At 40.6% G+C, this 15587-nt stretch overlaps 1 protein-coding gene across 11 annotated transcripts in view; it reads left to right on the top strand.

The window, feature by feature from the left end:
• Positions 1-15587, top strand: part of Nckap5 (NCK associated protein 5) — a 969537-nt gene that overhangs the window by 383265 nt on the left and 570685 nt on the right. Inside the window, exon 1 of one of the 11 annotated variants that reach the window (XM_046449312.2) lies at positions 1000-1377. The exons of 9 other annotated variants lie outside the window; for them this stretch is intronic. Coding sequence is in view for 1 of the 2 variants with exons in the window: in XM_046448593.2 (XP_046304549.1) it covers positions 15372-15424 (53 nt within the window). In the remaining variant the exon portion in view is untranslated. One more of the 11 variants, XM_046448593.2, reaches the window with a different exon arrangement.

The raw sequence follows: 15587 nt of genomic DNA, 5'->3' as shown, positions 1-15587 counted from the left end.
TTATATTTAAAAAAAAACCTTTTGAGGTCGTCCTTGTGACTGTATCACCAGTACAAATGTATGTGGTTATATAAAAATGGCATATTTAAACAGTTCAAAGTATATTGTTAAAAAGATCACCTCATTTTATCTGCAGAAGAAACTATTTTAGTTTGGAAAAATATCAATTTTAGGAGTCATTATTTCTAATAAAATACCATTTCTTGAAAAGTAGCAGTTTCATGAGAAAATGGAAAATTTATGAGAATTCTTTAAATGCAAAATGAGTCTAAACTGAGTTCAGCATTTTCTGGCCCAAAATAAATTTCCTTTTATCTCCAGAAATGCCAGCAGGATTTTTTTCCTCCATAGTCTTTATTCCCAAATGTACTTGGGAACCAACTTCTGACTCCAGACAAATGGCTGTTAGTTCCAGCTCTTACCTGCCAATTAACAATACTTTGGGAATCTGTGCCAGTCTCTGGGTCAGCTCCAGGATAAGATTAAGGGACCTGTTTGCTTAGTTCATTAGCAGAAATTCGTTCCACCCAGAGCAAAGGGTGGGGGTGGGGGCCGGGGGGGGGGGAACCAGGGCCCTCCTGGAATGGATCTTTTCTTTATTCTCTTTCTTTTCTTTCATTTTACACTAGAAACTGGGAAATGGAAGCACTGTTTCCCCTTCTGGTTGGTTCCCTACTTTCCCATTTCAGTTCCTTGATTGGGGCAGTAGGGCGGACAATAGAAGCCTCCAGGCCCCCTCTTCCCTTCAATGCTGGGTCCCAGTCACCCCTCTCCCCCCGCCTCTCCTCCCCGCCCCTCACCCACCGGCTCCCCCAACTCCGGCTCCAGGCGGAGATTTGTCAGAACCGTTCGGTTGAGACTGATTATGATTGCAGCAGATGGGCTGGATTTGACAGCGCTGAATCTAAGCAGCTTCTGACTGGGGGTTGGGGGGGGGGCGTGAAGGGGGCGGGGAGGGGGAGAAAGCTGGGGGCGGGAATCCCTTTGCCGGAGCCTCCCGGTAGGAGCGCACGCTGTGCAGCCCAGCCAGGCGCTTTGGGGCATCTCTTTAACACACGCCTCACAGGAAAGTGGAACTGCCGACTGGAGGAGGAATGAACGCCAAGGAAAGGTCCCGTGGCTAAGAGGGCGCTGGGACACTGGCAGGCAGGCAGGCACAGGGGGCACTGGCAGCCGAGCACAACAAAGCAGAAGAACGCGAGGTGCCCCGGCTGTGGAGTGTGCGTGGCCCAGGCTTGCCATGGCAAGTTTGTCAACTCCGGACTCTGCGGCCAGAGCCTTGCTGCCCCCAAAGTGATGGCAATGCAAGGTCTCCCTCAAGGGGGAAAGCGCCTACCCTGTCCCCAGCCCGCTGCAAAATGCTCCACCGAAGGCCAGGTAAGGAGACACCAACCCACACCCCTCCTAAGGGTGTCCCTAGCGAATGGCCTCCCGTGATGTACAATCCCCCAGTCCTTCGGCTCCTTGGCTGTCCTGGGTCTCTGTGGACCTGTGCCTGTCCTTCCTTGGTTTCCTAGTTCCACCTCTGCCCTCCTTCGCTTTCGGTCATGGGTTGCCCGCCCTTTCCACTTTACCGGATCCCTACGGCAGGGGGAGAAGTTCGGGGAGGTGGCGTGAGGTTAAGGGTTCTCTCTTCTCTGAAATCTCAAAGCTAGTGCCAGGACTTGAGAGGCAGGCAAGGCTGGAAGGTGGGTGGAATTCGGGTTAGTGAGTGTGCGCGCATCCGCCGCCCTGCTCCCAAACAACCCAAGCCGAAACCCAGCGCAGCGTGCGTGCGCGCGAACACACACGCACACATCGGATTTTTCCACCTGTGGGGCCTCGCTTTTGTGTTGGAAGCGCAAATGAAAACACGCACACGTGCAGACACACTTCCATGTTTTCATCTTCCAGGGATTCCCAAAGGGCAGGAGTGTAGGCACGCACAGAAGGGTGGGTCTTGGGTACCCTGGCCTACTCCAATGCACAGGGCTGGTATCCAGGTGATAGCAGAGTTTGGCGCCTTGGGGGCGGGGGATGGGGGAGACGGAGTCTGGTGAATTTGGCAAGTGCAGTACTGTGGCACGAGAAACCGACTCTCATCTGGGAGATCAGCCGTCTGGGCCACTGCCTGCCCAGCCCCCAGTAGGGTTGGCTCCCACCTCCCACTGCCACTGCCCCTCCCCCTCCCCTTATGCACCTGGTCCCTGACCTTGTCTGCCCAACCCAGGACCTTTCACTCAGGTGGCTCTTTTCTCCCTGCCAGTGTCTGCCTCTGTTCACCAGGAGCGTGGACCCTGTTGCTAGTGGCAACTGCCTGTGCCTAAAGCTCAGCCCCTAAGCTGCTTAATGTTGATTGATGGGCAGAAATACGATATTTTCTGGAGTGGAGCTGAGCGGTTGTGGGTGCACTGGCCCTTTTGCCTCAGAGCCTTGCAGACCGCCTGGGATGTGGACCCTCCTCTAAGCCCCCACTCCCCACCACCATACCCCAGCGCCTTAGAATAAAAGGGACTTTTAGGTTATTCTCATCTATCCAGGTTAAACTCGGTGCAGACATTGCTTTTCTTCTGAGTAACGGGTAGCTACCTTGGCATTTCTTTACATCCTTGAAGCTTCTGTTAAGTTGGATAAAATAAAAGAGCCCCCTTTTGATGGCTGTTGCCACTTTCTTTTTATTTTTTCTCCTCACCTACTCCTACACCCCACTTTACACACAGGCATCTAAAGGAGATCACCCCTTTAGTACCCAAAGCTATTCTTGCAAATGTTCACAGAAGCATTCTTCTGGATTTATTTCCAGAAATGAAATAAAACATTTTATATAAATAACCTCCTTTTTAGTCACTTCTTTCTTGCTTGTGTCTCTTCCCTTCTGAGACATATAGTTTGTTATTTCCACACCTAGAAATACACAGTTTAGGGGAAAAAAGATCTTTTCTTATAATGCTTTATTTGAGGGTGACCATTGCCTAATTAATCCCATTCACACTATAGCACCCCTTCCCTTTTTCTGGTTTGGCAGCCTCCTTCTCCAAGCTATCATGATTATACAGATTTTTTTTGACTGATATGAATTCATGTATGCATCTACTCCATCATCTCCTCCCCTTATTGCAAAGGACTAGATTTCATTATCAAAGAAATTATTTTTAGAAAAATGTTTGTTCTGCAGTATTTCTTCCCAGCACCACATTTTTTTTTTTTTTGGCAGAGTATTTTAAGTTGTCCTGCTTAGTTGTGGTTATTGTTATTATCATTGCCTGTGCAGGTATTTTTGGAAATCATGCGATGTTTTTGAGTCGTTCATTTATTCATTCAAGCAGAATTTCTTTGAGGGGTTTCCATATGTTGGACATCAACATAGGCCTTGGTGTGGGAATGAAGCCAAGAGAAGGCCCAAATGTGTACCAGTATTTTAAAGCCACCATTTCAGCTGCGTTGTGATTATGGCTATGATGGTTAATATAATAACAGCACACTCCATTTGATTAGGACTTTACAGTTTACCAAGAGCTTTCATAGGCATTATCTCCTTTAATCCTAGCAGCAAGAATTTTAAATAGCGGGGATTCCACCCAAAGGTCCAGTAATGCTCACCAATCCTGCTTAGCTAAAAAGAAAGAGAATGTTGCAAATTATCCCAACAGCTGATGGAGCTTTAAAACACAGAATAAACAATTCCGAAGAAGCTTATGAAGCTTAGTTACTGGAATGTAACTTGGAGAAAATAAGTAAAATGCATGTAACCAATATATTAGCAGGAAGGCATCCTGGGAAGAGACTCCATCCCGCAACCTTGGTGGCCCAGTGAGCTGCTGGCTGTTGGAGGTGGAGGCTTTCCAGGGCCCTGGACTGCTGCCTTATCCTAGGATCTAAAATGGGATGAAAGTGTTAGCACAAAGTTGCTGGGAGACTAGCAAATTAAGCAAAATGAGTAGGCAATGATGTTACTTTCTTTAGCTACAAAGCATTCTTGAGATATCCGCAAGTTTCTAGCATATATTTACTTGAGAAGTGAAGCAATTTTCTGTACTTAGAGAATAAAAAAAAATGAGTTTGTGTGCCTTGTCTGAGCCATAATGAAGACAATTGAGGTTTGGAGCATTTTTACCCATTACTTTGAAAACTGGGCATATCTCACATGGATAAATGGCAGTTTCTGTTTGTGTGTGTGTTTTTTTTTTTTTGATACATAATTTATAGGGAGCCAGTACTGTAGGGCTTCATGTAGATTTGTCCCCTTTCTCTGCTTCTTGAACATGCAGGGTGCAGGGCAGCCCTTCTGTGACTTCATTGTGAGTTTCATTTGTGACTTCCCTTCAGAAATAGTTTCTGGAATGATAGGTGTTAGTTAAAAAAAAAAATTGGCATTTCAGATATTATGCTACTGTACTTGTATATCATTGTAAAGTTTGGTAAACAAGGTAGTATAAGTTGTTAGGGCTAGGTGCTAGCTCTGGGTTTGCCTGGATTACATATAAGCCAAAGAGAGAGTCACAGGGTAAGGCTTATTGTGATGAAGGTTAGAGATAATCAGAGAGGCATTTACTGTTTCATATCCTGCAACTTCATGCCACTCATAGATGTGTAGGTTTTTTGCTAGAGTTTGTTTAGTCAAAACTATTATACATTGAGTATCTCTTACCTGATGTGTTAGCTTTGCATCACTGTGACCAAAACATCTTACAAGTACATCTCAGAGTAGGAAAAGTTTATTTTGGTTTATGGTTCCAGGGTTTTTTCCATGGCCAGGAGAATCCATTGCTCTGGGTCCAAGGTAAGGCAGAACATCAAGGTGGAATAACCTGGTGCAGGAGCACAGCTTTATTTCTGGCAGCCAAACAAAGAGGAAAAAGGGGGAAGAAGAGAGAAGGGTCCACGAGAGAGATGAATCCTTCCAGGGCACCCCCCAGTGACCTACCTCCTCCAGCAACACCCCACCTGCCTATAGTTACCACCCAGTTAGTCCATTCAAACTAGAATGAACTGACGAGATTACAGCTCTCATAATCTAATCATTCACTTTAATATTCCTGCATTAACGCAGGAGCTTTTGGAGAATACCTCATATCCAAATCATAACACTGGAAATGCTCAGGATCAGAAGTGCTTAGGATTTCGGATTTTTTCTTTTTAAATGAGTACTTGCACATACATAATGAAACATCTTGGGGCTGGGGCCCACATACAAATGTGAAAATAATTTATGTTATATATAATTTATACATGTAACCTGAGGGTAATTTTGTAGAATATTTTCAGTGCATCTATGTTTTGACTGAAGCCCATCACAGGAAGTCAAGTATGAAATTTTCTCCCTGTTGACATCATGTCTATGCTCAAAACAGTTTGAATTTTGTAGCATTTTGGATTTTCATATTGTTGAGACTCCACCTATATTCTGTATTTGACATTCTAGGATATTAGTTTCATTCATAAATGTTACAAATTTTAGTTTACCTATGTCTCTAGGTTAGTTATATGTCAATGAAAAGGGCATAGTAAAAATATCTGTTGTCTATTTAGGAAGTAAAATTGGACATAGTGAGGGGGGTAGCCCTTTTCTAAGGAGAATTCATTAACTTTGGATTCTGAAATGACTTTTAGAAAGAGGTGGGGTTGATTCCAGCCTTAGGCATACTCTGATATTTTTAATTTAACATGAGAGATTTTAGCAGGGAAAGTTTTCGGCACTACACTGATAGCTAGTTCCTCCTGGAATGGGGTTGGCTGTCTTCTCCACTGTCCTCCAATCTAGTGTTCCATTAATTATTCATTCATTTGATAAATACTTACTGAGGTGCTGTTTTAGAGATTAAGCCGCCTTGCTTCTAAGGCATAACTGTGCCATTTCTTGCTTATCCACAGTCTCCTTACAGATACCTGAAAGTTTCACCCTTTGGGGTACATGTAGGTTTGGTTTAAAGGCAGGATATGGGTGTTTGAGAGAATTTCCTACTGCGTGGAGTATAGTGTTGCTGGCAGTAGCAGCTGCGAGGGCTGGAATTGCATCCTGGGAATTGCACTCTTTTATCCTCTTTCTTAAGAGAAACTGAGAAAGATTTCTAAGGTGAACTCAGTTTTCATGTATCCTTTCAGCTCAGATAGTAGGTAGCAATGCATTAAATAAACAGCCCCTGTGAATTTGTCACTCATCTCCAAGTGTGGCTCTTTCATATTAGTAGACATGACATGACAAGGTGCTTCAAGGAGGATGCTGGTACTTAGATTTTCAGGTAACCTGGCAGGTGGAAAGAGATGATAGGGAGGGAAAGAAGCGAATCATTTTTTATTGTGTTGGAAGGTATTGAACATAAGTCAGAGTCTGTAGGGCTATGGGTAAAACTGGTGTCACAGTAGATGGATGTTTAGTAACTCAGTGTTGCTAAAGTGGCCTGTAATATGGCTTTTGGTTATGAGTTCAAACTTTGGAATTCTTAGAGACCTGGACTCGCAGCCTGATTTTATCGCTCACAATTTATGTGATTTGGGGTTAAAGTTATTAATCTATTTAACCTATTTCCTCATCTGTAAAAATACAAAGAAAAGTTATGTGCATTTATGAAAAGTTAAGAGTAAATCTAACATATATTAAGGGTTTAGAAGTGCTTAACAAACAAGAAACACAACAGATCTTAGTGGCTATGGTCTTCTGATGTTTTCATGTTGCTTTGAAAAAGGTGGCATTTTTCATGTATCAACCTCATCTCTGAACCTCTTCTCAGCACCATGCAGAAAACAACCATTGTAAAGAAGTTATAGTTTAAAGCAATTGTAGCCACTTCCAGAGGGAGCATGAACCCTCCACAGTGTGACAGGAGATGATACCTGCCCTTGAGAAGCAACAGGTGTCAGTCAATAAGATAAACGTTTTAGTTTACAAGGTAAGCCTAGAAAGTTTCAGTTAACATTCAGTTCACTAAATGCCTATGAAAGGCTCTGGACTGGGCTGCAAGAAATGCTAAAATGAAGGTTGACATGAGAAGTAACAACATAATTATTAGGAACATTGAAACAAACCTACCTGTCACTTATTAAGCCCTGGTATGTGTCGGACAAATACTATAATCACACCTTTAGACTTTTCACATCTTTGGACTTCATACTAAGTCTTTATCTGTGAGATGATCTCATTGTCTCCATTATAGAGATTTATAAAGTATAAACTTAAGCATCATACTAATATATTAATAACATAATAGAGCATGCAAAGTGCAGCATTATCCTACCAGATAAACCTACTGCAGGTGGATTTCTTTAATGTTTTGAGTGAGTTGTTTGGGGATCTTGAATGTGATTCTTTATTAACTATGCTATCCCGAGTTGTATTAGTTTCAGCAATCTCTTGAGCCTACCACCTATTCACAGCATTATAGAAGTGAGAACAAGGAAGGATTGGGTGTTGTTAAACAGCCACTGAGAAATTTGTTCTTCCTTTTTCTATCTTTGTTCATTTTCATTGCAAATGCCTCTACGGAAAAATATCTTTTCTCTCTTGTAAGGCTGTCTTAGATCACATTGTCTTCAATTTTGTGATCCTATTATCCTATGACATGAATTTTAAGCTACCAACATTTTCTCCTCATTTAATTCCTAGCAACTTTTGCATGTGTGCACAAGCCAAGTAGTAAATGCAGTATTATAAGTAAAGTTAAATTAGCTCAGCTAACTGGCTCTCTGGTCAGACTGAGCATACACCACACCTCCTATGTGATAGGTGTCTCAATTCAACTATTATTCTCTTCACCTGTTTTTCTGTTGAGATTGTATAAAATAGACTGTCCATGCAAAATTCTGTCATGGTGCTTTTATTAAAGGAGACCTAAATTTGGCTGAATGACTACTACATGAAAAGGGAATCACATAGGCCTATCGACTTTGTTTTGCATATGAATTTTAATCTTTAGTATCTTATAGGGAAATGCGAATTAACTCAAGAAGGTAAGGATGGAGATTTACAGCCCACCTTCCACTGTGTTCTACTATAAAGGAATTACACTGTAAAAATTTTTAGCCAAACCGCATTTCTATATACAGGCAGAAGGTCTCCTTTCCTGCCTTCTTTCATTAATTTCTGTGTTCAACAGTTGACTCAACAGACTTATTAAGTGCCCACCATGTATTAGGCAATGGGTTAGGCTTAGAAGACTGATTGCTACCAGCAGTGTGTAGTCTTAACACTGAACTCAATTTAGCAAGACAGAGTCATTGGTTCTCAAACCAGTAAACCAAAAAAAAAAAAAAAAAAGTCAAACATTGCATGTTCTGCCCTCTTATTACTCTTGACAGCCTTTAGATAAGACTTATTTTAGGCTATCTTATCCTTGTTGTGTTCATAAACAACATAAAATTGCTATTTCCTAAGACTTTGAGAAGGTAGAGGCTTTTTTCTTCCATACCTCAGTTTATTCTAATTTTTCCCTGAGACATTTCCAGTTGTTGTTCTTTTTTTTTTCTTGGTATTTGACACTTAGTCAAAATTTAATAAATAACTGGTGACTAGAAGGAAGGAAGGGAAGAGAAGAAACTTACTGTATTAGGATTTAGCAAATTATCTGACTTGGGACTTAACATACTCCAGAAGGTCTGACCCTCTTTTTTTTCCCTGTAAACCACTGTATACTACCTTTGATCTTATCAGAGGCAATTTTTTTTTCCCATTGGGCAATTCCCTTTGAATTGGGTTTGGTGCACATGGCCTTGAGGTTACTTATTTGTTGTTTTGGCATTGGGGATGTTTTCATAGACAATCTAGAATCCCGGTGCAGCATTGTAGAAACTCCTTCCTTACCCACTCTGCCAAATTACTTCTACTCTGAGAATTTCATTCTATTACAATATACCTCCCCCTTCCTTTTCTTACACTGATACAATTGGAGCAGCCCACCTTGTTTTCATTAAATGATATTTAGCACCTGCATGGTATAAAATCTTATTCTAGGTTTCATGAATTTATAGTAATTAGTTGTAAAATATGAATCATTGTGAGCTGGTGATAAAAGTAGTTATCTATTCCAAATTCCCCCTAGGGCTTACAATTTAGGTGGAGAAAGGGATGCCATCATACGGAATACCAAAACCTTAGTGTGGAGCTGCTCTAGAAACTTCAGTGCAGCAGGACATTGGAAGATGGAATGATGGATGAGACAGTGAGGTTAGGATAGACCTGGGAAGGAGGACAGGAGCTGACCCTGGTGGTACTTCGACCTGAGGGGCAGGAGAGCGTAATCCATCAGTCAGCAGAGAGCCTGAACTTAGGAAGGACACGAACAGCACTGAAAAGGGGGTTCTGAAGGTTTTACAGTAGCAGGACCCAGTGATAAAGGTTGTATGTTAAGTCAGTATGTCAAACAGTTTGGACTTTGTGTTCTGGGGCAGCTTTACCCAAAATGCAGCTTTCTGTATTACTGATTCTACTGGATATTGTAGGGGTCTTAATCAAAACAAGTTTCTGTGATTGAAAAACTGAGGAAAAACTGGGATACATTTTATTGAAGTTTTCTCCTGTGGAATTTCTTAGAGGGTATAATATGCTAACCTACATTATTAATGTCTAAGAGCTTCTCTAAATAGTTTTGATCACTGAATCTGTTTTTGATGGAGCTCCTTGGGAGGGGAGTTGTCTGTGAAGACTATTTTGGGAAATGTTGTTAGAAGTCATTGATTTTGAGTCAGAGGCAATACTGGGTGGCTGGTGTTGGAACATGAATTTTCAAATGCTGCAAAGGATGGATCTGACCAGGGAGTGATGAGGGAACTTTGACTCTGTCTAGATGGATGTGATGAGGCCTGGATTTGTTGCTGAAGCATCTGAATGGGAAGGAAGGGACAGATTTGAGGACCTATTAGATATTTGGGTAAAAGAACCTTCATTCATCTGTGAATGTCCAGATGAAAAAAGGATTGCAAAGATAGAATTAAGAATGGCTCACATTTTTGAGATGTCTACATTAGGAGCCTGAGATAGCAATCTCTGTATGGATTTCTGACCTTCTTTATCCTTGGCATAATCATCAAAGACCATGAGGTACTCCAAGAGTACTCAGAACCCAAGGAGACAGGGATGTCTTTGTAGACATGTCCCTTTTGTAGCAACTGCTCTGTAGTCAAAATGCTTTCTTAGTATAAAACACTGAAAACACAATTTGGCAAGGTCAAGCTATGTGTCAGATGTAATATTGCCCTAAGTGGTCCCGTGCAGTCCTGACCACTATCTGTCCTGTGGTGTGGCTGATATACACCCAGGAAGGAAGTGTCTACCACGTGAAACTGACTCTACACCCTGCCATAGAGAATCTGGCTCTTTGGCTTAAGTGCACTCTTTTCTGTTCATCCTGAGGAACTCTATCAGAAAGGCAGTGGGCATAGTAAAAAGATTATATAGGTGTTTCTGCCAACTCTCTTGCATTTATTCATCTCTGGAGATACAAAGAATTTCAGCACACCGTGTTGGAACCCATCATTTATCTGTCTCATCTGCAAGGACTGGTCTATAGATTTGTTCACAATCTTTACGTCCTGCTTTAGGTATGGGCCTGATATTATACATCTGCCTCTTTAGTCATTCATGAAGTTATGTAGATTAATGCTTTCTTTTCCCATAATTATTTTCTATCTATTTGAGTAGAGTTCTTAACACTTTTAAAAATAGGCAGTGGAAGAAAGCAGTAGTGTAAAATGAAAAGCGGAGCTGTACTTTCCCTCTTGAATTGTTCATCAGAGTACTTATGGTAAGTTTTCCAGTTTTCTTACATATTTATGAATATAAATGAATTTAACTGCTTAATTAATAACACCTGTAACCTCTGTGTTTGCTTCTTTTCATGCCTACACTTGTTACAACTCCGTTCATGTATTTGGTAGCTTACAAATGATTCAAAGTAGTGGTGGTCATTAGTGTGACTATTTCTGAATATTTTTCTCCTTTATTGTTTGCACTTCCATAAAATATCTGAATCCTTTTAATTCTCCTGCCATATTGCTTATCTGCATTTCACAAGGGCCTTGAAAACCCTACGTTGTGTTTCTTTGTGCTTTTGTTTGAAAGATTTCTTCCCACTGGTGTCTTATTAAATTAACTTGCGCTACAGAGATATATACCATTGTCCTTGAGTGTGTTGACTACTTCAGGCTGAAGAAGTTCATGTTGATGCATAAATTCTTTATTTGACTGTCTACCTTGGATAAACTCACTATATCATTGCAAAATCGCTCCTTTTTAAAGGTGGTGGTTATATGTGTGCCATGTCTCACACACTGACATCTATAGATGGAACCATTGTGGTGGATCCAACAGAGCTGGCTAGCTGTGGTTATTTGGCTAGCCAGAATTCGGGGCCTCATGTTGCTGCTTAATCCAAGGAGGCATGGCACATGAAGCCACAGCTGGGGAGGAGACTCTTATCGGGGACATTAATAAATGGCTTCTAGCATGCTTGATTGGAACAAGAACTTTTAACTGCACAGTGTATTTTTCTTCCATTAATTTTGGAATGATAACCAATGAATGGGAGATAATGTCATGTCTCTATCAGTTCATGTGCCCACATTTATTTTCTGTTCAGATGGTTACAATGCAATCAAGGTATTTTGCCAGATATTTTATCCCTTTTTTTAATAAACCAAAAATTGAATATGTTCGTGGGAATATTGGCTGTGCCTTTCAAAATGTGGATTTAAGAGTATTTTTCAGGGCTGGGGTGTGGCTCAGTGGTATAGTGCTTGCCTAGCATATGTGAGGCACTAAGTTTGAGTCTCAGCACCACATATAAAAAAATGAAATAAAGGTCCATTGACAATTAAAAGAAATATTTTATAAAGAGTGTTTTTCAGAGTTTTATGAGTGTTATTTGATTAAAAATACAAACATAAACAGTATATTATTAATATTCATAATAATAAAACACTTGTAATAGCCTTTTAGAAAGATGGGACAAAAGACATGCCAACTCAGCCGTAATCATACTAGAGTGTTCATTACTTTGGGAGCACAATTTTCCTAATGGGATTGCTAATTCAAATAAAGGATTTAACATAGAGGGATACTCATAGTTTCTATCTTTATGTAATTAGGTTCAGAAGAGTGGTTAAGGTTCCCATTTTTCCAGTGAACAAATGACAACATGTCACATAAATAAGTGTACATATGTATCGTATACATTAGATTAACAGAGATTAGTACACTTGTAAAAAAAAAAAAAAACTGAGTTGTGAATTCAGAATCAAATAGATTAGATTTTATTTCTAATTCTATCCTTATTTAAAAATGTTTATTGCATTAAGTAGATTGTTTTTCTTAGTCTTAATTTAGCCATTGTTCCTTCCACTTTGAAATGTGAACTGCAATCTTTAGTTTATTCATGTAGCAAAAAACAAATGTATAGGCTTTGGGGCTTTGGAAAAGAATCCTTTGAGATCTTTAAGAGAAAGCACATACTTGCTACTTATCATTTCATTTTCAGGAGTTGGCACATAATTGACTCTTTAATAAAACTTTTGTTCTTAATTCCGTGATCTAAGCTTTATATACTTATCATCTTATTCTGCTCCTAAATGTTACTTACAGTGAGAGAATCTTATGTAGAGTGGTGAATACTCCCACTACTAAGTAATGCCTTTGGAGGGCTGTTCTCATGCTCTTAGCTGCCTGCCACTGCCCACCCAAGAGGAAAGAGCTCGTTCATGAGAAAACTTGTATCCTATACCATTGAACAGAAGAGACAACTTTGGATACTTACCTGGGCCCGTCTGTGTTACCAATGACCTGTTTTCTACTTCATTCCTCATATCTTGGTTGGAATGAAAAGAATGAGGTACAAACCGTGTGGAAATAAAGAATGATCAAAATGAAATATTGGATAAAAAGGACTTTTGCAACACTGAGCCTTTCGTTTGTCCACCTCAGGACTGCGGACTAGACACATTTCCTGCAGTCATCACTAATACCATTTTTTCCTCTTCAGGAACAAAACTATCATCAGATAGTGGATCACACGGATGGAAAAATGTAGCTATTCCCTAAAAACTAGAGGTTTTATACTTTTTGTAGTTTTTTTCTCCAAAAATATTAGTAAGGAGGTGTTGTATTAAATAGTTGTCTGTGAGTTTATTTTGCATTTTTTCAAAAAGCGATGTGCTCCAAAGTTCTTGAGACAAAGCAGTGTTTATATGAATATTTTTTCCTGGAAAGAGACAGGAAAGTACACATAGTTTGTATCCCGCTGCTTCTGTGATAACTATAAATTGATGAAAATTCAAGTTCACTGAACATTTCTTTACATTTGTATAGGACATTTTTTCTCTTGTTTGCAAAAGTCCTTTTTATCCAATATTTCATTTTGATCTCTCCAACAACCATAAAATTCTAAGAAGATATTTCCTTTTTTATGAAATGATACTTTGGGGATTTAAATTTCTTTTTCAGTTTCATACAGCTAATGATGAGGTCAGGAGTCAAATTCAAGTTTTGAGGCTCCTAGTCTAAAGCTCTTTTAAATGTAATGCAGTGCTTCCATTTATATTTTTTAAATTAAGTAATTAACAAGTAACACTTCCTGCTCCCTGCTAGTTCTCAATTATTTAGCAGAAACCAGTATGTCTGGATCTGCCTGACCTTGGATGACCTAACTTCAACCAGCCTCATATATAAACTGGCATCCTTCTGCCCATATCAAATAGTTATAATGAAGATTAAACTAGATAATGTATGTGAAGGGTGAAGCATATAGTAGAATTCAAAGATCCCTTTTCTTTACTTCCTCCTTTTTTCCTATATAACAAACAATCCTCAGAATTAATGTTTTAAATGACTTCAGTGGTACTACCTCTCATTTTTTGGGGTTGACTGGGTTCATCTGGGCCCATGCGCTCCTCATGACCTGATCTAGGGCTACCATCATCTGAGGTCTTCGCTGAACTGGAATACCCAAGGTGGCTGACTCAACATCTGATGCTTCCAGGAGAATGGGTAGAAGGCTGGGCTCAGCTGGGGTGCTGGGCAACTGGGTTTCTCTCCCTCCCCTTATCATTTCTCCATGTGGTCCTTCCATCAGGATTGCTTACATGATTGCTCAGGATAAACATGGAAACTTCGAGACCCTTCTAAGTTTGAGTCCTGGAACAGGGTGTCACTTCTGCCACATTTTATAGGTCACAGTGAGTCCAGTGAGTCACAGGACCAACCTATTTTCATTGTGAAAAGAGGCTACATCAGGGCAGTCTGGGTCATGATAGGTTGTCCTTGTTCGACTACTGTAGTCATCATCATCTGAAAGTTTTTCAGTTGATCTAGAGCCTTTGCAGTGGAAAAATGACTGAAACAATGCCAGCATGTGAAAAGGATTTCTGTTCTTCTTAATTATTCCCAGAGTTGAAGGAAAGCAGATAACCTGGCGGTTCTTCTAAAGATCATCCTGGAGTGCTGCTTTCTTTCGTACTCTGAGGTACACCTGGTAAAGGAAATGATGAAAGACATCTGGTTTTTCAGTGGTTTGGGGTAACACTGCCTCACATTGGAATTTATAATTTTCAAGTACTTAACATATATTTTCTCTTTATTCTCACCTTACTGGAGTGCACAAAGTTTCAGCATGAGACGAGGAGTTTAAATGACCTTTCCAATGGCACATAACTTAAAAAGGCAGAAATAGCGCTCCGACTCAGAACTTTCACAACTGGGACACTGTCTCCCATCTTGGTTCCATTCTAAGGATACATATGATGGGATGAGGGGCAGGAAGCCTAGTAGGAGGAGAGTGCTTGAAGAAAGCATGGGGTGGTTAGAGAGGGCAGGGCTCTTAGTGCACTTCTTACTCTTGCCGTTGTCTGCCTTTATGGACACCAGTGTTTAACTTATTTTACATCTTTCATTTGTGGGAAAATACTGTATCTACCATGGGATAGGGAAGAATTATTCTTGCCTAAGCTCTTTATGGGCTCATCTTCAGTATAAAGGAAATTATATAAATGGTCTAGCAGAGTGCCTGTCCTATAGTAGGTATATAAGACATATTCATTTTTTTTCCTCTCTCCATTTCTTAAGTTGCTTTCTGAGGCATGAAGCTGAACTTGGATTATATTTTGAAATGCATTTAGCATTTGCAGTACACTTTGTATCATGACCAATGAATGGAAAAGTTGAGGATTGCTTGCCTGGCTGCCCAGCAGGAACTCTGTTATGCTTACTTCTGAGACCGGCAACTTTGGCAAGGTTGGCATCTCTGCCTGGAAACACAGGGCTCGTTATTCTGTCACAGGACTAGTGACCTGATTGAACACAACTGTCCAGATCCTTACCCATGTCCCATTAAAGCTGCTGTCTACAGACCCTCTTCCTTGGAGCTTGTCGCCTGTTTGAGAAGATGGTAAAGTGTGCTGGCTTGTTTTTGTAAATGACTGTTTCAGTAGAAGATTCTGGACATGAGATGAATTCTACCAGCAGCAAGTAAGTCATGAATTTAAATTTGCAGGCATTGTGCTCTACGACTTCAAAAGCCTCCCAGACCCTTTTATGGTTGGCACGGAATGGAGGCATTCTGCGTTTGTATTTGTTGGTGCGTCTGGGCAACCTGGCTCTGGCCTCAGGAACCTGTGCTTTAAAATGAGGT

The sequence above is a fragment of the Marmota monax genome, unplaced genomic scaffold (assembly GCF_021218885.2).
Source record: "Marmota monax isolate L192 unplaced genomic scaffold, Marmota_monax_Labrador192_F-V1.1 WCK01_AAM20220418_F8-fsc00154, whole genome shotgun sequence".
Taxonomy (NCBI): Eukaryota; Metazoa; Chordata; class Mammalia; order Rodentia; family Sciuridae; genus Marmota; species Marmota monax.
The sequence above is the reverse complement of the archived record's forward strand: the minus strand, read 5'-3'. Positions and strand labels throughout refer to the sequence as shown.